This window comes from Mycteria americana, chromosome 17 (genome assembly GCF_035582795.1).
Source record: "Mycteria americana isolate JAX WOST 10 ecotype Jacksonville Zoo and Gardens chromosome 17, USCA_MyAme_1.0, whole genome shotgun sequence".
Classification (NCBI taxonomy): domain Eukaryota; kingdom Metazoa; phylum Chordata; class Aves; order Ciconiiformes; family Ciconiidae; genus Mycteria; species Mycteria americana.
The window spans coordinates 14150010-14175916 of NC_134381.1; the positions used below are offsets into that span (position 1 = coordinate 14150010).

The 25907-nt window shown below is 40.8% G+C and overlaps 1 protein-coding gene across 3 annotated transcripts in view; it reads left to right on the top strand.

Annotated features, from left to right (window-relative positions):
• Positions 1-521: 521 nt before the first annotated feature.
• The window catches only part of RALGPS1 (Ral GEF with PH domain and SH3 binding motif 1), a 132163-nt gene continuing 106777 nt past the window's right edge, over positions 522-25907 (top strand). For 2 of the 3 annotated variants that reach the window (XM_075519517.1, XM_075519520.1), the window contains exons 1-4: positions 522-693; positions 9199-9319; positions 19848-19946; positions 24151-24277. In XM_075519517.1, the coding sequence (XP_075375632.1) occupies positions 24221-24277 (57 nt within the window). In that variant the 5' untranslated portion in view covers positions 522-693; positions 9199-9319; positions 19848-19946; positions 24151-24220. Of the gene's footprint in view, positions 732-9198; positions 9320-19847; positions 19947-24150; positions 24278-25907 lie in introns of all 3 variants that reach the window. The other variant, XM_075519519.1, reaches the window with a different exon arrangement.

Below are 25907 nucleotides of genomic sequence, written 5' to 3' on the forward strand. Positions count from 1 at the left end.
GATCTGTCGTCTCTGCGCACAGACTTGGCCGCGTCTCCTCGGGGAGCGCTCCGACTGGCCGCTCGGCGGCAGGCTCCAGGACAGGGGGGAGCACAGGCGCGTTGCGCTGCGGCGACGGCCCCGGCCTTCCCGGGAGCCCGGGCTGCGGCCCGCCGGGCCCGTCCCGCTCCGGGGCCGCCGCGGCGCCCTGACCCCGCGGCCGGGCCCGTCCCGCTCCGGGGCCGCCGCGGCGCCCTGACCCCGCGGCCCGCCCCGTCGCAGGGAGCCGCTGACCGCGCCACGCCGCGCCGCCGCCCGGGCCGGGCCGGGAGGCGCCTCCGAGCCCGCGGCCGCCGGCGCGGCTGGGGCTGGGGCGGGCAAGGGCGGCGCGGCGCGGCGCACCTGCGGGCGGCGGCGGCTCCTGCGCAGTGATTGCGCGCTCGCGCGCTCCCGCCCCGCGCCGATTGGCGAGCGCTCCCGTGCGGAGCAGCGGTTGGCCGGCGGGCCCGTCAGTCTGGCGCGCCCCGTCCCCGCCCCTCGATCCCCCCTCGGCCGGCCTGGGCCTCGCCTCGGCGGCTGCGGCGGGCGGGGGGCTCGGTCCGGCGGTGGGCGGCCGGCCTGCGGCGCGGAGGGCGCCCCCGTGCCCCGGTGCCGGCGGGGTCCCCGCGCCGGGAGGGCTCGTGGGCGACGCTGGGGGCGGCCGTCCCCAGACAGGTGAGACGTGGACGAGCCCTGCGCGCCCGGCGGGACAGGTGGGACCCGCCTCCCCCTCGCCGCCGGCGCGGGGCGGCTGCGCGCGCCCCGCCGGGCCGCGGGCCCGTCCGCCGCAGCCCCCCGCCCGCCGCCGTCCCCGTCCCCGCTTCGGGCGTGTGCTGCGGGCGGAGCTCTGCGGCGACGGGCCCGGCCGGGAGCCCACCTTCCGGGGGCGCGCCGCTGGCGGGAAGCCCGCCGCTCCCGGCCCTCCGGAGGGGCGGCGAGCGCGGCGCGGGGCGCAGCCCGTCTCTGCCGGCGGCGGTGGCGCGGGCCCGGCGCGGCCTCCGGCGCGGCCCGCGGGCAGGTGCGCGGCGGGGGCGGGGGGGGGGGGACCGCGCTGCTCCCCGCGTTCTCCGCCGCGAGGCCCCTCCCTGTGGGCGCCGTTGCGGGCTCGGGCTCCACCGGGCTCCGGCTGCGGGCAGGGGGCGGGTGTCCGCGCTGCGGGCGCCCGCCTGGCCGCCGCGCGGCCTTCCGGCGGGGGGGCCGGGACAGCAGCCCCTCGGGAGCGGGCTCTTGGCCCGTCGCCGCTGGGCGATGCGCGGACAGCCGTGTCACGTTCTCGTGTCGGGCCAAAGCCCCGCAGGCGCCGGTGCCGTCGCCTCTGCTGCGCGTTGTCCGCGCCGTTTGCCCGCCGCCCCTCCGCGCCCGGGGCCCGGCCGGCCCGTCAGCCCGGGCACTTGGGACGCGGGAGCAGCCGCCCTCTGTGTGCGCCGGCCGTGCAGGTGTTTCACCGGTTGGCTGGATTTCCAGGGCTTGAAGGGCGTGAGGAAATGGGGTGGTTGCTTTTTTGGGCACGTGGGTTCGGAGGGCACTGTGCCTTTCGAGGCTCGGTGGGCAATGAGAGTGGTCTTTGTAAAGGGGCGTATTTGTTGTGTAGGGTAACGGGGGGAGCAGAGGATGTGGCCAAACCCAGAAGGTTTGGCCACATCCTCCACTGGACTTTTGGAACAAATCTGAAAACTATTTGCATGTCACGTGAATGATACTGTGCAGATGCTGTTAAGGAACCTTGGTTGGCTGAGATCTGTTCTCAGATCACTTCAGATAATTCTTGGGGTGGCTTCAGCAGGCTTCAGTATGTCTAAGGTTTTGGCATGTAGTGGAGAAGGAGCTGCTGAAATTCTCAGTTGTAGAACTGCAGCATGCCTTTTGTCTGTAGTCTGTTGTTCTGAACCCAAGAAAATGGAACGTATGTGGTCTTTTGTCTTATTTATTACTGAAAAAAAAATTAAATCTGGGTTGTTCCCTCTTATGATGTGGAAAGATATTCCTTGCCCTAAGGACCTTATAGTTGAATGTAGCAATCTGTGCCTTTTATGTCCAACAGATGCTTTTAAAGTCAGAATTGTTTTTGCATTGAACATGCATGCTGTGCCTAGTAGTTATTCTTCATGTGTGACAAGGACTGGAAGAGTGTGCAGTAAGGACAGAGCTATGTGTGCTTGTTTGTTTGTTTTCTGTATGTTGTCCGTCCTGCATGGTGTAGCACCAGTTCGAAGAAAAATATTAGAAAACCCTAATTTAAACAAGTTATTTTATTAATTTTTCTTTTTATTTACCTTATTTTTGTAAAGGGGTGACAGCTAGAAATCAAGATGGACAGTAGTTACGAGCTTTGCTTTTTTTTCCATGTAAACGTTATTTCCAGGCTCTTAGCACACTTTGTAATCAAACTTTACATGTGGATATGATAGTATATTTAAAAGCATTACTAATGAGCACTTTAGAAAATGAAAGATATTTTAATTTATTGTGTATACAAATGTAAAATATCTTTAAAGCAAACTTACATAGGAAGCACAGCTTTTCTCAGACTATGATGCTGAGAAACTTATTCTTTAAAAGTCTTTAAGTGACCATTTTGCTATATTTTCTATCCCACTCAGTGTTTTCTGCGACTAACAATGGTGAAGTTGAATTGTGTTTATTTTTAGTTTTTCAGTCTCTTTGGTTAAAGTAATAAGTTGTATTGACAGTCAGCAAAAGCTCATCTTTCTCAACTGCCAAAAACTATGGGTTTTTTAATTGCATTTCAATTTTCAACATCATTTCTCCATCTAAAATTTTTATTCTGCAAAGTTTTGCTCCCGTTTTTCATCATACTTGGGGTATTAGCCCATATGGAAGGGGGGGGGGGGGGATTCAACAGAGAGATTGTCCCATTTAAAAATCATGCATTCCATTCCTGTGATACTTGAGAAGAGGAATACTTTTCATCAGCAGCTCAAACTGACTTAATTTCAAAATGGAGGTGTTTAGATGCAAAAACGAATATATAAAAACAGGAGTAGGGGAACTATGTAGCAATTGTATAAATTGGAATTTTTGAAGTACCATAGATGACAAAGTAACCAAAGATTTTGGAGCCAGTTGTACTTACTAGAGCTCAGGACAGCCAGGAAGAATTGGTATGTATTCTGGAGGAAGCCTAGCTAAATGTTTGTCTATTGCTAGGCAGATTTGGGAAAACCATTAATGTCTGTATAATAGATTTTTTTTTTTTTTTTTTCTTCTGGTAAGAAACAGGATGTCGTATCAGGTAAGAACTATGAAATAGTTTCCGGTTAATAAATGTCAGACAGTCCTGAGGATAAACAATTTAAAAGTCCGAGAACCAGATTTCTTCTTAAATTGCTAGATAGAAGTTGAGAACTCTGGCCTGCCAGTCCTGATTTTGATGACTGAGAGTTCTAGTGTTGAGCTAACGAAAGGCAAGTGCTCCATGAAGCTTATTCCTTGATGTTACCTTGATTATCCATATTAAACAAAATAATAGGGGAAAATAGGATGGGCTTTATTAAATAATATGTTGAAGAACAGAAATATTGGGGTAGTTAGGCAACATGGTTCTGTGAGAAACTTGTGTTGCTAACCAAACCTAACTTCATTCTTGTATGCAATTGGAGGTTGAATTGACCAAGGTAACTAGGTAAAAACTATAAATATGTTTACTTAATCAAGCACGCTAACACTGTGTGATACTCAGGTTTAAAAAATAACAACGTATTATCCTTTTAGTAACAAACGCAATAAACAGATGGTTTACTGCCTGGCTGATATATCAGTGCTAGCTGCTGATGAAAGAACCATTTTTTAATAAGAATACATCTACAGGGAGTTGCACTTGGTCTGACAGTGCACAACTTCATCAGTGATCTGGCAGTAAATTTGTGAATGCCATGGTTAACATTTGTAAATTGTTAAAAAAGTGAACAGTTAAGACAGTCAATCTGAACAGGGTGAAGTAGACCACTGGGCATGCTATATATTTCAATAGAGTTTGTGTTAAGGTCACACAAATTGTTATATTGAAGAAGAGGAACTGTAGGCTTCATTTAAAGTACAAGGGAACGTGTTTTGAGGAGCAGACATTCTGCAAATGATGCAGGCAGTCAAAATAGGTTAGCAATGCAACAAGAGCTCCCAGCAATGTTACAGGAAAAAAGAATTAATTCTATCTCTAAATAAATAGACAAGGAAGTAGTGAATAGAATTAGGAAGAAGATTTTAAGTTCTACAGCGTTTGGTGAAAATGATACTGGATTATAATGCACGGTTTTGATATCCTCATTTTAAAAAGGAAGGTAAAAGTTCTGAGTGCCCCAAAATTAGCAGTAAAAACGTTTTAAGAATTTGTGATGAGAGACTTAAAGAGCAAGATCAGTGTAATAGATTAAATGCAGTATCAAGGAGGGTCTTGAACACAAGAGAGAAATGTTTGCTGCAGTCAGCCTCTTCATGACAGGCAAGAGAGATATCTATGAGAACATCAAAGTGATCAGAAAAGTGTTAGTGGTAGGGATTTATATGAGAAGACCAAAGAACAAGTATACAGTGGGTGTATATCTTCTGTCCACACTGTTCTATCTTGAACAGTGTGTGGTGTTCTTCAAAAGGGTGTGAGGAAATTAGAGAAGCTACAAAGAGGGGCAATGGGGCTGAAGTGAAGGATGTGGCTGACTTACAAGGAGTAAACTGTAACTTGACTAGGGGCCCTCAGCCTAGAAGAGATGTCTGAGAGAGGGTATGGTATCTTTCTAGCATCATGAATTGCGAAGGTGAGCAGGAAAGATTGTTTTTTTACTTGTCATCTTTAATGCAAGAACCAAAGGGCTTGAAATAAGACTAGCAAAAGCTAGCTTCAGGAGCAGACATTTTTCACAAAAACATTAATTTTCTCACAAGCTGCAGAACTTCTCATTAGAGGATGTTGTAGATGCTCCAAGATTTGCAAAAAAAGTTTGTATATTTGCAAAGCAACTAGATAAATTTGTCAGAGGGAAGCCTTGAAGGGAGTATTAGGTGCGAAGATTTTTATCTGTGACCCTGAACTGCAAATCATGATAGACTGGAAAAAATATCTTGAGGAAGTTATGCTACATGGTTTCCCTCATCTTCTTTTTTTCAGTACGTTCTGCCTATGAACCAGTGTGGAGTTTGGAAGCTGTGCTGCACGGAGGATTAGGTTCTCCTGGTACAGCTGCTGTCATGTTCAGAGTACAAACAAATGAAACTGAAGCCAAAACACTTCACATAAGAAATTAGGATGTAGTTCTGGAGCAAGAAAACAGGAGACTTTAGATCTCTCCCTTCTTTTTCAGGAAAAAACATCCTAGGTTCATTTTGAGATAAATTTTTGAGGCCAACACACGAACAACTGGGTGAAATTTAAAGACCTGTCACTAAAAACTGAAGATCAGACTAAGTGATTTTAATGATCTCTTACAGCTTAAATTGCTGTGAGTAGAAGTTTAGACATAATAGTGATGTAACATAGAATCGTAGAATATCCCGAGTTGGAAGGGACCCACGAGGATCATCGAGTCCAACTCCTGGCTCCGCACAGGGCAACCTGAAAGTTAAACCATATTTCTAAGCATTGTCCAAACACTTCTTGAATGACTATGCAAAACTTAATCTGAGAGGTTTAGGGTGGGTGTCCTGGTTTTGACTGGGATAGAGTTAATTTTCTTCCTAGTAGCCGGTATAGTGCTGTGCTTTGGATTTTAGTATAAGAATAATATTGATAACACACTGATGTTTTGGCTGTCGCTAAGCGGTGTTTACATTGGTCAAGGATTCTTCCCCCCCTTCAGCTCCCCATGCTCTGCCAGGTGCCCAAGAAATGGGAGGGGGCACAGCCAGGATTGTTGATCCAACCTGACCAAAGGACTATTCCATACCATATGATGTCATGCCCAGTATATAAACTGGGGGGAGTTGGCCGGGGGGTAGCGATCATTGCTCGGGGACTGGCTGGGCGTCGGTCGGCGGGTGGTGAGTGGTTGTATTTTTTTTTATTTTTTATTTTTTATATATATATTTTCCTTTTTTTCTCCTCCCTTGGGTTTTGTTCCTCTCTCTCTCTCTCATTGTTTTTTTTTCCTCTCATTATAATTCATTATTATTATTACTATTATTTTGTTCCAATTATTAAACTGTTATTATCTCAACCCACAAGTTTTCTTACTTTTGCTCTTTCGATTCTCTCCCCCATCCCACCGGGGGGGGGGGGGGGGAGTGAGCGAGCGGCTGCGTGGTGCTTGGCTGCCGGCTGGGGCTAAACCACGACAGTGGGATATGGAACAGTATGCTTAGGTATTCACAGACTCTAGCTTGGACTTAAATGATGTAGAGGAAGACATGCAGCTTTTAGAATAAGGAATTACTCTACTCATAGAATAATGTAAGTTGGGAGGAATCTCCAAAGATAATCTAGTCCAAATCCCTGCTCAAAGCAGGGCCAGTTTAGAGGAGGTTGCTCAGCGTCTTCCTGAATTTTGAGATTCCATAACCTCTCTGGGCAACTTGTTCTGATGCCTAGGCATTTTCAATGTGAATATTTTTTTCCTAATGTATGATTGGGATTTACTTTCCTGTGACTTGTCTCTTTTGCCTCTTGTCATTTCATTGCTTGCTTTGGAGAAAAGTCGGGTTCTATCTTCTCTGTAATTTCCCATTAGGCAGTTAAAGCCAGCAACAAGATCAGTCCTTAGCATAGCCCTTTTAAGATTGACAAATCCAGTTCTCTCAGCCTCTCCTCTTGCATCTGAGTTGTCTGTCTTATTTTTTGTCAATGAAAGCCTAACTTTCAGTTGGGCTTTATGTCATATGTATTCTGTTTCCTGAGCAATATGCTAGATACAGTCTTCAGCCAGATTTGTTTTCCAAAACTACATTAGGATGGCTTTCAAGAAAATTATCTTATTTCAACAGACTAAAGCTTGGTTTAATATTACTTTAATATCTTTAGGTTTATCTTACAAATGCCATCTTCAAGTGATAGAAAATGAATAGCGGAAAGGTTTAGATATTTTTTTTAATACCAATTAGTGTTTTCAGATTTTAAATGTTGAATAAAAAATTCTGCAACTGGTATGTGAACGTAGACTCCACTTTTGTGTTTTAGCAAAGCATAGCTGATCCTTTACCAAAGGAAAGACGACTGCTTAAATAACACAGTTAAATTGTGCTGCTTTCAATTATTTTCTTTTATGACTACTTTTCTGTTATGACTACATAAGCAGTCAGAAATAGATATTAAGAAGTATCACATCTCTTAAGTAAGTACAAATATTTTTAAGTAAGAAAGTAAACTAGTTGAAGTGTTTAAAAAAAAAAAAAAGCATGTATTTTCTCATGTTTGGATCTGAAAGCAATTTCCTATTTTGCAGAAATGTCTCCAAAATAAACATGTAGATACTCTCTTATGGAACACGTTGCACCAAAGAAATTGAGGAATATGGAAGGTTAATGGAAGCTTTAATAGTTCCTTTAGCAAGTAATATGAAACGTAAGGATTTAGCACTATTTTACAGTTACCTATGACGTGGTTTGGGATTTGGGATTATCTAATTTTTGTAGTTTTTTTCTGATTCCTGTCATTCCTTTGTATACGTAGTCCTAAATATTTTCCTTGGCTCAAAGCTTTTCATCAACTATAGTGGATAACTGGATTATAGTAAAAATATTTTTTTACAGGGTTCATTGTGTGAAACACATGCTTCAACTTGAATGAGTCTGTCTCATTGAAAGTTGTTCAGTTAATTTGTGGTGAGGTGCAGAGGTCTTCTTTAATGCAGGATTCCAAATATGGATTTTTTTCCAACAAGAGGCTGTTTTCTTCCCTGTTTGTTAATGTTTTCATGGACTTCTGTTTGCTGACATCAGGTGGCATGTATATCTGTTCCTGATAAATTCCGTCTGCCTAATTGATGTCTGTCTTCAATACCAAATGACCTTTGGCTATTAACAGCATGGGGGAGGTGGAGAAACAGGAAGAATTAATGCTGCCTAATTGAAAAGTTCAGGTACGCTGGAAACTGCCAGCACAGAGTTTGCAAAGGCAATTTTTTCAGATGTATCAAAATTTTACTTGGAAGGTTAGTTTTCAGAGCTATTCAGAGTGAAAGAAGTAGACAGAATAGAGCGCACGCACAGACACACACACAAAGGAAAAACTTAATTGCCAGGGAACAAATCTGATTGACAAAGCTGCGATGGGATGTGAACATACATTATGTCTGTAATTTTGGCTGAAATACTTAAGTGGATGCTAACTCATTCATAACTTGTCATTTGGATTCTTTTATGAACTAGGATCGTTTGCTCATGCAGGGAGTGCCTGCTGTTTGTATATTCGGAGTTTGGATGAGTTTTGAGTGTATGAAGAGAATGCTACTTTTCCAGCAAAAGATAGCTTTCTTTGATGCCAGTAGGAATTACATGCATTTAAAGACTAGAAGATACACGTTTTTGTAAGTGGAGGTTCTTTAACAATAGAAGGAGAATAGAGACTGTAGTAGAGGCACAGTAGTAACCCCATGTGATCTGCAGTGATTTTTAACTTTATCAAAGCAACATGGGCTTTAATGGGATTTTCATGTCAGTTTCCACGTGAAAGTATCTATCTTTGAGATGATTTTCTTCTCATTTGATGTATAATTTTCTTAAATACTAGCTGTTATAAAAGTTGGTATAAGACAAAAGAGGAGAAAAGGGAAGGACTATGTCTAAATATCACCAAAGCGAGTTACCCAAACAGTATTTTCTCAGGTTTGTTGCTGATAAGGTTTGGTGGAAGAGCTGTGGCTTAATTTGCTGGTACAAAGAAGAATGGTTGTATTTGGGTTTGTGTCCATTCTGGTTTGTTTAGTTAAGTCTTGAGGAAAACAAAGTGAGAATGAGTAGCATTTACCATTCATAAAAGCACCTTGAAAGAAGTGATTAAAGGCAATAGGCAAACCCCTATCAGCTTGGACTATGTATTGATAGACAGAGTGAGGAAAGTTTTGGAATTTGTCACATACCAATGAAACTAGAATGGGGAACTAGCCATCAAAGCTGGGAGGGAGAGCTTAGAATAAAAATACCAGAGTGCATGTTTCAGGTAAGGAATGCACAATTTGAGAAGAACTGAGTTATATAATAAATGTCACCATAATCCTGTTTCCTGTTCATTTACAGGAATGTCATGCTTTTAAACAAGAGATAAACCTGCTGAATAGCCAGAGCTAGACCCAACAACGGACTGATGGAGGTGTGCAGCAAAATGGGTTAAGTGGGTGCAGAACTACCTTATTCCACTGTAAGTATGCAACTGTAATTAAAGGAGCAGGTATTTTCCTGTTTTCACTTATGTTTGATACCAGAGATTACAGAAGTGTCTCAGTTCTCTTCTGTTTAGAGAACCTGGAGTCGTGTTAGTCGTGATAGTGTTATACTGTAATACAGCAGATATAGATCTCTTTTCCTGTGAAAAGATTCCCCTAAAGTATATTTATTGAGATTCCCCTAAAGTATATTTATTGAGATTCCCCTAAAGTATAACTCTCCTAAACATGTATCTTGTCCTCCTAACCTATGCAAATCAGCAGACTTGCTTGAAGGGTAATGCCTTTTGAGAGAGGACGTCTGCTGGAGAGGGCTGCAGCTCTGTCTTGATGTGGATCAAGATGGTATTGGGTTCTTAACTTGTGTTTTTTTATTATTTGTCCTTTGTTAAGGACAAGTATTGCTTTTGTAGTTACTTTTGCTAACCTAGAAATATTTTTCACTTTGTTCACTTTGACATGTGCTTTCTCCCTTTTTTCCTCATTTAATATAGTAATCTTTCAGTTTCTTAGAATTTGCTAAGATGGAGTTTGTGTTCATGTTTCATTTATGTGAAGTAATTGCCAGTTCACATAGGGTATCTATGTTTACATGGTTATAAAGGTTGATTTTTTTTTTTTTCAGGTGCCAACAGGCAGCCTCCATGAGCTGCTTTTGTAAGGGTGACTCGTGCAGAATATCAACTGCATGTAGTCTGGATTAGGATAAAGTAATGTAATGCATCACAGCAAAACTCCCCAGCTGCATTATGGGAAAGAAGCAGCCACTGAAATAACAATACAGTGTTCTTTCACTGTTCCAGGAAAGTAAGACCAGCAGTTCAAGGACATTACTTCTAAAAGCGGGAGACTAGATTGGAGAAACTAGTCTGACAGCCTGCTTGAATTGATGTGTGTATTACAGTCAAGATGTCTTCACACAATCATCTGTTGGAATGAGGATTGCTTCCAGACCAATTCATTTTATATCAGTCTTCTGAGATGCGTGGGGTAGATCTCTATGCTAGATTTACTGTCAAAGTCTAGAGGAAGCCTGAGACAATTGAAACTGGTAGTCTGATGCTCTTGAGAAGTGTCTTAGATAACTGAATAATCAGCTCTGGGACCTGTACGCATAAAGCATTCAGATTCTTGCACCCAGTACTTTAAAATTTTGGAATGTGCATTTCTGTGTTATATCTACATTGGATTAGTTTTCAGTTTAGCATATTGATAGCTGATGCCTTAATCTTGCTTTCAAACTTGATGGTATGACTATCAAGGCGTTAAAGGATTTCTTTATCCAAAAGCTTAACATAGGATATTTTCTTATAACCTCAGCAGGGTCCAAGACATGACTCTGTTATGCTGATATTCCCTCCCTCCTATAAACACACATCTTCGTAGCTCTGGGGAGATAGCTTTTTTTTCCCTCCCGTATCTGCTACTGCCCTGAAAAGCTGCTAGTACTATGTACCTGCTAGTGCACCTGAAAGCCAGTTTGGAGAGGTTGGAGCTTTTCTCAAGTTGATGCATACTCTCTGGATAGTATATAGAGATATATATCTCTCTCTCTATGTGGCTTGTAAGTGGCCAGCCATATTGCATTCAATGAACTATAGGGATTCTATCATATGGAATATAAATGATCTGCTAAAATAGTTGCTCTGGCATCTAGGAGTATTTGTAACTTAATTAAGAAAATGAAGCAGATTGAATTATTGGTCTAGAGTGTTGGGAAGTTATTTAGCTACCTAGATTACCAGCTCTAGTATGTATACTGTTCAAAGCATTCACTGCTGAGTTTACTACATTGGATGTGGTGATTTCCACTTCTTTATAGTCAGTTCCATTAACAGTGCTGTTCTTCCACACTTTTCTTCTTGCTCTTTTTTTTTTTTTTAAAGGACAGACTTTTATAATTCTGGGCTGTGTAATGCTTATTCTTCATCTTGGAACCATTCCCACAGCATGCAGTTATTTACATGACAAAAGAATTATTTAAACTTCGTATTTAATATCTGTTGCAGACTTCATGTCAGGCTGGCTTTGGAGTATTCTTATTTTCTTTTTATTTTCTAATTTCTACTATGTAAGTTTGTGGGTTTTTTTCACTAGTCAGGTTTTTTTGCCCCCCATTTCCCTGTCAACTTTTTACTCCTAGTATCATTTTTGAGATGGTTATTTATCTCAGTGGATCTTGAGCAGCATCACTGACTTGTTTGTTTTTGTTTGGATTGAAAATTCCAGATAGCTTTTGTAAAAATTCTAAACCTCTAGTGCATTTGAACTTTGGCATTCAGTCCATCCAACCTCCCTGACTCTGTTCTGCTGAGGCTAATTTCCTTTTCTTACTTTCTGGCTATCCCATCATTAGAGGGCTCCTTATTCTACAGCAGAGGCAGACCAATTCATCTTTTTTTTTTTTCATTGGTATGCTGTCACTTCCTCTGCTTTTTTTACATGGTCATATTCTCACATAAGTGATTTTCTTGCTGATTTTTCTGTCCTTCGGGATTTGTTTTTGGCAGGTTTCTACAAACCTTGAGTTTTTTATATAAATTCTTTCCCTTCTCATGTGTCTCTCTTAATCCCCATCTGTACATATCCCAGGCTCATTTTCCTGACTTCGGATCCTCTCATGCTTAAGAAAGTACACATACAAATAACTTTTGTCACATACCTACTTGAGTAAATGTTTTGCAGTTTCTGTTGTGTAGTTCTGGTTTTCCTTCCTCATTCTGTCTCTTCAGTAGGTGGTTCCTTCCTAGGTCCTAGGATTTAAAGACGAATACAGGAATGTTCAACTCATTCCTATAAACTTGCAGACAAGGAACACAATCATCCATCCTTTGTTTGCTAGACTGTAGTGTCTCTGTCACCTTTTTTTTTGGTACAGACTGTCTGTTACACCTTCTTGGAAGCAGAACCCACTCTTGCAGTGACTGCAAGCCCTGTAACCAGTAATGATCTCTGAGCTGCTCCTGTATGCATATCTTTCTCCCAAGTTCTCTGCAGGAGCGTCAGATTGACGGTTGGCTTCTGGAACATGTTAACTGAGATAAGTAGACATTTACACTGTGTAAAGTCTTTATTGTGCTTAAATACTCTCAATAATAAACATCTCTGTGCCTCAGTTTCTACATCATTTGTGATCTTTGTTGACATTTACATTGGGACTTCTTTCCTGTGCAGCAAGTGTACTGATTCTGCTCGCTCATTCTTGTCTGTGTCTGTCCCCCCCTCCCAAGAGAGTGAGAGTTCCTTTAACTGAACGGCAGTCCTCTTTGTCAAGGATATTCAGAATAGGCATAGGCCTCATCAAGTACTCAAAAGTCGTCACCCAGCAATTTTCTAGTTACCAACCTAAAGGATTCAGACCCGAAGAACTGGTTGGTTCTGGATTGCAACCATTATTTCGTTCACTTAAATGAATAGTCATCAAAGCTTTTGCTTCAGTTTCCCAATTTACTGCTGCCTGTTATTCCTAAGAAATAAAGCTCCAGTGTTTTTTCAGAACTCAGAAGTGCTTGTGTGACACTGTAATCCTCCTCTGTTCTCTTATATTCCTGTAGTCTGTCAGTCTATCCATTTCTTGTTTTATGCTGTTTGCCGTGTCCTGATAGCTCTATATAACTTCTTGTTTTATTTGTTGTTGTACTGTGCCTCACACAAAGACTCTCGTTCCTTCGTCAGTGATGAAGAGTCCTAGGACTATTGTAGATCAACCTCTGCCACCACAGTGCTCAGCATTAGTTCAATGAAAAACTGGGAAGGGAAGGAGAAAGGAATTTGTTTCATCCATTTGCCTTCAATTAAGGCACTCTTCACTTTTGTCTTGCCTTTTCCCCCCTCCTTACTGGTTATTTGTTGGCTGCTGTGATACTGTGGAAAAGCATGCTGGGCTGCACCAGGAAGAGCATGGCTAGCAGGTTGTAGGATGTGATCCATCCTCTTTACTCGGTACTGGTGAGGCCATATCTGGAGTGCTGTGTCCAGCTCTGGACTCCCTAGTTCAAGCAAGTTACGGACTTACTGGAATGAGTCCAACAAAGACCCACGAAGATGATTAAGGGACTGGAGCATCTTTCATATGAGGAGAGGCTGAGAGAGATGAGGCTGCATAGCCTGGAAAAGAGAAGGCTTAGGGGTGATGTCACCAATGTATAGATGTACCCGATGAGAGGATGTAAAGGGGATGGACCCAGAATCTTTTCAGTGGTACCCAGTGAATGGAAGAGGCAATGGGCACAAATTAAAATAGGATAGAACAGAGTGCATGGAGAACACATGGAATTCTACCTAAACACAAGAAAACACTTAATTACTGTGAGAATGAATCAAGCACTGGGACAGGTTGCACAGAGAAGTTGTATTGTCCATGGAGATAATCAAAACCCAACTGGATGTGGTCCTGGGCAACCTGCCCTGCTTGAGCAGGGGCATTGGACTATATAATCTCAAGAGAGCCCTTCCAGCCTCAGTGATTCTGTGAAAAGATAGTTATTAAGATTGTGGGTATTACAGAGTCTTGAGAGAGAGACAGCAGGCTTTCTAAACTAACTTTATGTGGGTGAAGTCGTGAAGGAACATGGCAATAGTTGTGGTGAATAACTCTTTAGAGTATGCTAAAGAGGGAATATTTATCACAGTCTTACATGAACATCTTGATCATTGAAGTATAAGTTAAATCAGGGGCAAGGTGGTAATGGTAATCACTACCTCCTGTGCTTTGCACATCTTTTCAAAAAATTTGCTTTTCCAGCCAAAATGATTTGGCAAAATTAGTACAAGTATGGAAGTAGTTTGGAATGATGGAAACTGTGAGGGATAAATTATTGTCTAGCCCTGAGTAAATTCTGTTCTTCAGGACTTAGGACAGTACAGTGCAATCTAGTGTTGTCTTCTGAATGACTTCATGTCAACCAAGTTGTGATACTTTCTCTGTATTTATTTCTATTATTTTTCTAAGGGATGCTGTAAAATCGGTTCTCAGAGTAATTGTGTGACAAACCTAAAACCTAGAAAGAACTTTCTTCCATTTTCATTTCTTAATCTGTCAAAGATAAGTACATATTCATTTCTGAGTTATGGTTACATATGAAACAAAAGATTTAAGACATTTTGAAAACAGGCCTGTAATAAGTTAAGAGTCACTGCCACCTAGTGGAACACTGAAAACTTTGAAGTGTTCTAAAACTTGATTAAATAAGATTTGGAGAGGAGAGTCCACAGGTTTTTATGGTTGACACAGAATGAGAGATTTCAAGTGGCAGCAAAGGATATTAGATTTCTTTTTTGGAGTAGCTTATAGTCATTATTCTTCATTTAAGAAATGCAGCCTTTTTTTTTTTTTCTTCCCCATTTGTAATAGAACATGTGAGATACTCTTGCTGGCTTCTAACATTTGAACACAAAACCAGCTTCTTATTAATGGAACACACAGAAGCCATAAAGGCTGTTATGCTTTGTGGCAAATATTGCAAATACTAGTCCTTACTAGTTCCTCTCTATAATGTGTTGTTTCTATACCTTTTCAAAATATGTTAATGATGTTTAGTGTGACAGGCAGGGTGTCTTCTAATCTTGAGACTGGTACTAAATATGAAACTTCAACTAGTTTTGCTGAAAAATTTAAATCAGAATGCGGTGCTTGACTAGAAATTACTGCTTTATTTGAGAGGCATTTTTGTCAGTTCCACAATGAAGATGGAAAGCTTGGTTTGCAGAAGCAGAAAATACCTTCCAGATGCCAGTAACTTACCATGATGCAGCTTTTATCTAACTTGGGAAGGAGTATCTGCAGCACTGTGGTATGGGAGTGTCACATCAGTCAAGCTAAAGGAGAGCTTAAGTCGTCTTGCCGTTTCCCAGCAAATCCATGTTTGTATGACAAATTAACAAACTGTTTACTGGCTCCCACTTTTCTTCTGGCTATTTGCTGCAGAGTCTGGGATTTGCAGTGACAATTTCATTTTGTCAGTGCTGGTGGAACTTGCCAAGTATAGTTGTGTACTATTCTTAGCAGTTTCTGTTGCTCAAGAAGGTGATTTTCAGCATTAAAGCTTTTGTTGATATGTATCCTGTATTAATTAATAGATCATTAAAACAAGAGAGGACTCTGGTGATACTCACTGGTGTCTTCTATACTATATGTCAGAAACCTTCCTCAAATTCTCATCCAGTCTTGTTGTAAGGGGTTGTTTTGCGTTTTTATTTAAATAAATAAATAAATTCAACCTTGAGGTAAAGATTTCCAGGCATGGGTAAAATTCTACCATCTATGCAAAGTTCTTCAAGCAGTTTCTAATTATTAGAAACCTGCACTGTATTTCTTGTCTTAATTTGTTTAGGTATGCAGCCTGAGATCTTTCTTAGTAGAATGTCACTTTATTATGTTTCTTTTGTTTACATGAGTACCGTTGATCATATCGTTACTTTACTTCTTGACGCATTAATGATGGTAGAGATAGCGGAGTGGAGAGAGGACAGGAGAACACTTAATAGTTAACTTGTAAATATAATAAACGGTCATTAGAGTGAACTCAGTTATCAGTGGATATAATAAAGATGTGGGGCATAATTAGGATAAAAAATAGCATCACACATTCAAACCTGCATTGTCAGCCTCCTGCTCTTCCATCGTTTTAGCAACTAAGGATCCTGTGAGATATTTAATAATTTTGAAATAAATTTTGACAGTTTAGGAGCATTATGAAGAGCCTTTTCGTTATGAGGTTGTGCGTACAGCTTACACTATAAGACTGAGACTTTGTGTTTATTATAATTTTGAAAAATAGTAAGATCTTATTTTTATTCAACTTGTAGAATGTCAGCTTACCTTTTTTGGTGTAGTGATTGCCACAGATTTCTTTGTATCCAGGTTGCCCTATGACGGTAAGTTATTCTGAAAATCCAGGATTTAGACTGTTGTAGGGCAACCTGGCTATGACAAAGGAATCTGTGGCAGTCTAGTGTAACATGGAATTAGTCAAGTGGAGCATATCATAAAAGTGTGACCTGAGCTTCAGATGATGTTTTTAGCCTACTGTTAGGTATAATTCAAATCAGCTGACTATTCATAAAACCCAAAGGGTTTGGGACCTGGATTCTGAAGTTGTTTCTTAAGCTCATCACAGCAGCTGTTTCTCTCCTCATGATAGAACTCATTTGAGTGTACATGCACTAGAGGGGTGGCAGTAGGAGAGTTGAGACAATTTTAGTATGAGAAATCAACTTTGAATATGCTTTTTCATGAGTTAGGCTTGATTCATTGGCAGCTATTGGGAGGTGCTGCAAGAATCAGTTTTTCAGCCTGTTTGCTCAGGAATGATGCATGTTATTGAAGAATATTTACTTACATCGGTGATTTCAGTTTGTGGTCAGCTAATCGGTGGGGTTAACACATAGTTAATCCACAGACCCTTAATAATGTTTATAATGGTTTTGGTTAAAATCCTATTTCAATCTGTTGAAGATTGACAGGTCTAGTGATCCTAAATCTAGTGCTCCTAAATTTGCTAGTTCTGCTCAACTTCTGTGCTGGTAGTGTAGCGGTGACTGGTATAAGTTACTGCACTAAACTTTGGAGTGCTGTTTGCCTTCAAAAGGTGTGTTGTCATTGGGTCTTGTCACAGCCCAATATAGGGATTTATGTACTAAATTATAAATATTATTTCCATTACATTTTCATTGTTATTAACTGTAATAAGTTTCTCAGAAAAGGATGTACATGAAGCTACTAAAGTGTTCATGGCATATTTTATCTATAGGTGGTACTGTTGCCTAAAGCATAATGAAATATATTAGGGACTTTCTGGTGAAACAGATACTGAAAATACACAAGACAGTTTTTGCTTAGGAGGATCTTTAGTCATATAAATGTAATGGCTTTTTAATCTTCTATAGCCTAATTGCTTTTTTTCTTACTAAACTGTTAGTAGGCAATTATTATTTAAATCCAGGCTTTTGAATATTTCAGCATTTTTCATGTTGTACAAAATGGCCACCAAGGTCTAATGTTGAACTGTGTCAAAAGGACTTTTGTAATGAAAAGAGCTTTTTCGTATAAAGCGTTGTGACTATTTAGACAGTTCAACTGTCCAGTCTCATATGTGTGTTTGTGCATGCATTGTATGTCATGAAAGGGCTCAGAACGGCACACAAAAGATTGCTATTTTCTGAAGGAAGTGGGGTTCACATGGATCACTTCTGCCTTTACTATAGGAGATGTGGTCCTTTTCCTTCCCAGTTTGCAGAAATCATATGTGAGGGGATGAGAAATGGGGTTTGAGAGGTGATACTTGACTGGACAGGGACACTCCAGAAAGTGAAGATATGATGTAGTGTTTGAATGTGCTAAACTTCTGGGAGGGGATGCTGTCAGTCGGGAATAAAATGGTTTTACACCAGTGTTGCTCAGTGCTTCTGAGGTTTGTGCATTAACCTTTCTCTAGGTTAGCAAGTATCCACACAGCACTCAGCAGCTGCTTCTTTGAAAGATTTAAAGAAATTCTCCTCCAGAAATCTTTCCAGGCTGGCTTGCTCTGTCACTGCAATGACAAAACAGCTGTAAATTGCTCAGACTCGGAAGGATTGTGAAAATTTTTTTTCTGGTTTTGATGTTAAAATGATGATACTAAACAAAAGAAACTTAGCAGGGGGAAAAAAGGTATGTAAATATCTAGAGATGGAGAACAGGCAACACGGGGTTTTAGATACCTTGATGCTAATTGCCTTTTTCTCTTTATTTAGCAATAACACAAAAAGATGGGACCTCCCCCCCCCCCGGCTTACGAGCCTCTGGACTGAAGCTGGATGTGATGTAGATGGTGATATAGGTTTCACATCAGTGGCTCAATGCAAGCACAGGGGCACAAGTATAACCACATTATTTTTTCATCCTGTTTTCATAATACAGTCCCATTTTCCTCTTCCAGTATGTTAACTGTGCTAACATATTCTCATTTGTACTTTACGCCCACAGCATCTGAATATGACTTTGTTCATGGCTCATCAAGGAAAGAAACATTCTAATGGTGAACATCTGGAGGAATAGTTTTGGAATGAAGAAAGAGGAAAATGAGTGCAATGATGAAAAACAATTCAGAATTGAATATGGAGCTCTATATGGTCTATTGTAAATGTGTCCTTAGGTTGTGGCAATTGCCAATGAAGTCAAATAGTATATTGTTGATCTTGCTGGAGGTAGAAAGCAAGATTCTTTCAGTAGCCTTCACTCCCTTATCTTGGTCGACGACAGCTAACCATTCTGATGTTTGAGACCAAATTCTGGAAGGCATGTCCTCTGAGGAGTGGCTGAGGGCTCTGGGTTTGTCTCGTTTGGAGAAGAGGAGGCTGATGGGTAACCTCATTGCTCTCTGCAGCTTCCTGAGGAGGGGATGTGGAGAGGGAGATGCTGAGCTCTTCTCCTGGGGATCCAGGGACAGGACGCCTGGGAATGGCTCAAAGCTGCACCAGGGGAGGTTTAGACTGGACATGAGGAAGCAGTTCTTTACCCAGAGGGTGGTCAAACCCTGGAACAGGCTTCCTGGAGAGGTGGTCGATGCCCCAAGCCTGTCAGAGTTTGAGGCATTTGGACAATGCCCTTAACACCATGCTTTAACTTTTGGTCAGCCCTGAAGTGGTCAGGGAGTTGGAGCAGATGATGATTGTAGGTCCCTTCCAACTGGAGCTATTCTATTCTAAATGTATTTAAAAACAAAACAACACAACCCCCAAAACAACCCCCCCCCCAACAAACAAACACCACCCTCCCCCCCCCCGAAACTGGTGACTTTTGTTGGTTCCACCCAAGTTTATCAGTGCCTGAACAGGGCCCTTGTGCTCTCTAATTGTCTGCACTGAACCAGTTGTGCAGCTAGCTTACGCTTAAGAAAGAACAGTTATCTTTTGGTAGAATACCAAAGTATGTTTTCTTAAAAGCATGCTGCAGCTGTCAGCTCATGGCTCGGTGACATTAAGAAACACATAATGAACTAATGAAAGTAGTAAGTAAATGGGGTTTGAAATCAGCTACGATAGTTAACTTTTGGAGCCTAGAGTGGCCATACCAGCTCTGATCAAAAGCCCGTCTAGCTCAGTATTTTTTCCTCCAACAAGAAAATCCGTAAGAACAATGGTTATCAGTGGTTGCGTGCATGGTTGTTCTCGTATTTGCTGAGAGCAGTGTGAACGGTTAGTAACTTCCCTGGATTGCTCTGCTAGCATTCAGAAATTAGGGCACAGGGACTTCCTTGGCCAGGGTGGTATCTGTGCTTAAGAGTCTTTTAGTGACTTTCCTGTGGGTTGGATAACTAGTAATGAGAATGAATTTATGGTCATTGTAACTGGATTACATGCATATCACTAACAGAAATGTAAAGTTTGCATTTCTGCTTTCAGAGAATGTCACTTCTGTGCCATAGATGACAAAATTTAACAAATGCTGGTAAAATAATGGCTATAGGGGTTACTTTTGTGCTCAGTTTTGATGGTGGCATTTTTGGTTTTGTTTTTTTCCAGTTTAGTTGTTCTTGCACTGTCTTCACTTTTGCTTCAGAGAGAACTACATATCTAAATGGGTTTGTTAAGTTGGCAAAGAAGAACAGACAACCTCTGGTGGTATGTATGTTTGCATCCTGATTTATCCACTTTGCTTCTGGCAATCTATGAATGAGATCTACTGCAATGTACCTGTGAACCTTACATACAAACAGATAAGGTGTTTTCTTTGTTTTGGTTTTTTTTTAGCACTGTTTTGCATAATGAATCATTTTAATGATTAACCTGAGCAAGTTGAAAGAATTTTTAGGAAGCAAAAGCTATGAAAATAAATCATATGTCATTTTAGTGACTTTTTACCTTTTATTGCCAACATGTTGGAACTTTGATAATTTTCAGAATTTCAAAAATTTCTTTTTAATCTTGTTGGAGTGAAATATTGGAAGTATGGGGGAGCAGCTTTTATATTAATTATTTTTAATATCTTTCTGTATGTAGTCTGACAGCCTTTTGTTACAGTAGGCTTGGTAGTAGTTCCAGTGTTACTTAATTTGCAGAGTAATACCTTTTGTGATAGCAGGTGTGGAAATACTTCAAATTACCAGGTGATTTCATAAGAACAAAAATTCTTTCTTGGATTTGACATAAAAGGATAATTGCTCCCTATGACTTTCCTCAAGGCAGCAAAACAAGTGGGTGTGTATTTTTTTTCAGAGGAGGTGTGAATGTTGGAGAAACCTATGCACATAGGAAAAAACCACTGCATTTTTAATGCTTGTGTTATATTTGAAACATTTTTGGGGAAGAAAAAACCTATTTTGGTCCTTTTGAGAATGAAAGTATCTAACCTTGCAAGCTTTTTCTATGTACTGAATGTTGAAAGGCAAAAGTATCTTAGTGCTTTTGGTTTCAGATACTAAAGCACTTTTGTCTCTTTTTGGTTTAGCAAACGTTAAAACTTGGAGTAAAACTTAGTTTGGACAGGATACAAGATCACATATGGGATTTTTCTTTCCCCTTTCAGAGCATTTTTGAGCCCCCGCACACTGGAAATCCTAGTCAGAAAGGCGGAGAAGGAGGAGACGAGAATATTTTTGTGGCCTTGATGTAATTGCCACGTTTTAAAGAAATGACGTGATGAAAATTGCTTTCCATTTCAGTATCTCTAAGGACTATGAACAGGAGCAACTCCAGAACTAGAAATACTTTGCAGTCTGTTGGTGCTCAAAATATGAGTCAATTTTATCAGGACACGAGATTAAGTAGATTGCTTCTTGACTAGTTTAACTGAGGAGATTCTGGCATTATTTGAACCACAGTTACTGATTTGTTTCATGCATGCCCATGAGGTTGTGGGGAGAGTTGGTGGTGTTTGTCATGTAAGGCCTTGTAGGGATGACAGGTGGGGTGAAGACCTCATCTTTCTCAAGGAAGTAAAATAAGAGGTTATTTTTATTCTCAGCTGCTTGCTTTTCCAGCATTTTCCCGTTTGTGTGATCAGAGTGTTGTGGGAAAGGGTGAGGATGCAAAGGGAGATGCGGCAGTTGCATATTTGAGCAACTGCAGATTCTGCCAAAAGAGTACCTGCACAGGAGTCTGTGGCAGGGGTTGCCATGGGGTTCATCTGTGTGTGCTGTGGGGAATGATGAAACAACCATGCTGTTTGTTTTCTCGATTTAAAGTGAACCAGAGCTTGAGCTGACTTGGTAATTCTGTAAGCAGTTCTTGGTTTTTGTGTGTGCACGTGCTTATACATGTGCAGAGACACACATGAGTAGTTGTGGTCTTAGTATGTATGTGCGTGCTGTATCTGAAAAATTTTTACTAGATGTCTGCTAGCAGCATGCTTAAAGTGTGTGTAAACTTTCTGCAACATTGCCAGTTCTTCACACAGTGAAACAGGACTATATGGTGCTGTATTTTAACCTGTCCCTAGCAGCCTGTTTAGGTTTAATAATTAGAAATAGTCAGGTAGTTCAGTTTTCACCCCATGGGCATAATACTGATTATTTAATTTGGGAGGAAAAGTAGTTCTTTCTTTTGATGAGACAGGTGTTTGGATTCAGCAGTCTCTTCTGCACAATCCTGCGGGCCTGAACTGTGTTAGCTTTTTTTATGCCCATCTTAACAAGCTTCCACTTAAGGTTCCATTTGGATTCTCAGGTCTGAATCTTGCAAAGCATCGCTTACCTGACACAGTGAGAGGCAGATCCTGTACTAAGGCCTTCTCTATAAAGAATGTTAACAATGGATCATGTTGGACACTGTAACTTCAGTAGGGCTTGTAAACATCCACGGCTGTCCCCTTGCTTACTTAATCAGCCATTTCATTGTACTCCTAAGAGTCTGTTAATGTATTCCTATAAGATTGTTTATGACGTAAGAGTAGTCTTGGATTTGAGATTATGTGGACTCTGATTCATGATTCAATGAACATAAACTTCAAATATATCATTATGATGTATTAGCTGACAAAATTTTCAGTGGTTAAGGTACGAGCATAAAGTGTTATGTTGAATGTTTAACTGAAGGACTTTGGCAGGTACTGTGTCATTGTGCTAATTGTTGTTGGACCATTAATGAAAGGGCAGCTTTAACCTGTTAAGCTAGTAGTTAGTATGGATACCCACAATGCACCAAATACAGTATCTATGTGAAGCCTGTTTTTTTCCTGTGTTTGAGAGTAGAATTTGAATTTTGGTTCTGGCTTTTACTTCATTTCAGATAAATAGAGAGAATCCTTGTCTCCAAACAGTATCTTCTATAGGAACAATGAATTCTTAAGTTTTGCAGCAGTAATCAGAGGTCCAGTGTGAGGGAGGGACCAGACATATCCATTGGTGACAGTTTTTTAAGTGACATGAAAAAGCCTTCAGAGCGATGAGTTAGCCAGCTAACTCAGAAATGAGTCAATGGTCAAATTTTTTTTGCTGTGTAGATTTGAGAGTAAAATTGCTTAGGATTCCCTTCGCTTCCCCTTACATAAAATTTTGACCAAAAGAAATGTGTTTGTGCCTGGAAGTATCTGTTGTTGTCATTGGGTAAGTTACTTTATTTAAAAATGTGTGTGCAATTCTTTTATGAGTACCCTTGTTATCTGAATTAAGTCTATAATCATGTCAGTTGTTCTCATTTTAGTTGTGCCTATTCATATACAAATTTTATTTTTTTCTGAATGAGATGCAACTTAATTAGAGTTGTGGAATTAAATATCCACCTATGTCCATATGGTGCATATCCTTTAGTGTATAATAATTGACATATATCCAAGAAGATGAAATCTGATTTCCTGCTATCAGGGAGATAAATATTTATAAATACTTAATACTTATCTTTGTTCAATACTCAGGAATATGCTGTCTCATAATTATTTGTGCTTTATTTCAAGATTGATGGTTCTTTTAGATACAAGTATTACTGTTGTGATCAATAGCTTTGTAAATTCAGAACCTCAATATGGGGTGGGGGGTGTGTGTTTAGTTTTCATTAAACACTTTGTATTTCTGGAACAGATTATTTGATCCAAGGGGGTAGAGGCAGCTTCTTCATGGTACCACATACTCAGATTTTTTTGCAGTCCAGTCTTTTGGTTTCTGGAGGAAGCTTAAGGTATATTACATATGTGAAGTCCTAAGCCAATTTGGAACTGCATTGGTCTGCTTAATCCAGTTTGGAAAAAGTCTCACTTCAGACAGTGCTGTTGCTGGATTAGCTGAGATCCTTGAGATTCATCCTTGCAGCTAAGAAGGATGATGTCCGGTTCTCTTCTCTGGAAAACTTCTGTTCTTTGGGGCCTGACATAAAATGCTTTCAGGCGCACCTGTCTGTAAAGATATTAGTGGCGGCCTAAGCAGCTGCAAATAAGATTTGCACATTAGAAAGATACAGTGGGACTTAAATCACTGGTTATGAGACTAATTCAAGTTATGAACAGGGAAAAGTGAGGAAGCACCATTTTTTCAGTCAGTTAATAGCTTGGATTTCTTATTTTAAAATACATTATGGTAACCTGCAGTTTCTGGATGAATACTGCCTAGCATGGACTTCATATAAAACCTAATTCAACATAAATGACAAATAATACACTTCCCCCCCCCCCCATTTCTTGAGTTGATTGGAAGTGGGGATAAGGACTAGGCCTGGCTTTAGTGATACTCAGTTATGCTCCTTCACAGTTGGTACCTGAAAGACAAAAGAGAATCTAGCTCCCAAGATCATCTTGTTTCTGAAGTTCTTTTCTCTGACAAAGAACAATGAAATCTCTTGTATTGTTGGTGTTTTTAAATTTTATTTATTAATTTGCATGAATATATTTGCTTTGCAGGAATTCTCTTTTCATCATGTTGTCTCACCAGTGCTGGGTAAGCTGAAACTTCCTGCGTCTTGAGGAGAGCATGTATAAAAGGAATGACCTCATGGCCAATGTGATGGTCACCTCCGCCACTCCAGAGGTACAGTTCCTTGGTTTTTGTTAGCTCCTGCATCAAAATGGAAATTTTGGCTTTTTTCAGCTTTCACAGAAGCCCTTTCCACTACCAGTCGGGTCAGTCCTTTTTCTTATGAATGGTGTAGTATTTGACAACAGAGTAATTTTAGAACACTCCATAGTTCTGAGTGTTCACAACCTATTTTTTTTTAATTATTGTTGATGATGATTACTCATTTAGATTAGTTTTAAATAGCATTTTTGACCTCTAACTCCATAACTTACAGCAGCCATTTATTATTAATGAGTTAAGAGCGATGTAAATACCATCTAAATGGAGCCAGTCAGAAATATTCCAGTTGAATTTTTTTTGAATTTACTAGTCTGCTAGTAAGAAAGTGGTCTGTAAGATTTTTGTTCTTTTTAACCCTTTGTATCCTTTGGAAACCAGGCAGCTCTGTCATGCTGTTTCCAGAAACTACTTAGTTCTGTGTTGAGCTGCTCTGCACAGCTACCAGCCTGTGTTTGTAGGTCCAGGACAGCCAACTGAGGACTGTTTGGGAATCAGTTACCTTACTACTGAGCTTTTCTGGGTTTTTACTTTCATGTAGTATTATGATGAAGTATTATAAATCAGCTACAGTAAAGCTTGCCCAGTAAAGCACACATTTTAAATGTATGATTGGAGGTACTTTTTGCTTTTTAAAAAGGTAACATTTTGATGAAATTCTTCCCTGGTTGAAAAATTCTACATCTCTTAAGACAGCTGAAGTGTGTGTGAAGCAAGTTTTGCCATCGTAGTGGTGCCTTTTGCACACACAACTTGATCCTGTCAAAGCACTTGTCCTGATTTTCATGAAACAAATCAGCTGTGAGCTGATCTTTAAAAATCTTATAACAAAAGGAAAATACATAATACAGTTGTGCCCTGCAGAAGATAGTTTTCTCAAACGTAGGATAAATGCCCTCAGACTAACAAAAATAGTTTCTCATTCTCTCAAGATGAGGGACGTTTTGAATTGGGTGCGTAAACACACAACTTTGAAACTCCTCTTCAAAATAATTAAAAACAAAAACAAAAACAAACTTTTGCACACCGTTTTCTCAGAACAGAAATATCTGTCATAGGTCAGAGCATAAGAAGTCTCCACGGTCAAAATAAAGATTATTCTAATCCGTTATTCTGCCTCTGATAGTGGCCAACAGCAAACACCTGAAGAAGAGCACAAGAGCAGTGCAAACACAGGAAACGTCCTGCCGGTACCATCCTGGCCACTGCTGTTTGCAGCCCAGAGACTTCCTGAGGGGAAGGTCCTGTTTACTGTATCTCAATATAAATTTCTCTCGCATAAATTCACCTGGTCCCCTGTTTGAATCTGTGTAATCTTTTTTTAGTTTATACAGAATCCCATAACAAGCTGTTTTTCAGCTTAACTGTATTCTGTGTGAAGACCTTTATCCTCTTATTCATTTAAAATCCATCTCTAATTTTAACTGATAACCCCTTCTCCTGGTGTTAGATGAAGCAAAGAGAGACCATTCCTATCTTTCCTCTCGCTTACTTTGTTGGTTATTGTACTTCCTCCCCACAACCCACTGCCTCTTTTCCAGGTTGAAGATTTCTAGCATAGCCAGTCTTTCTTTGTAAAGAAGCC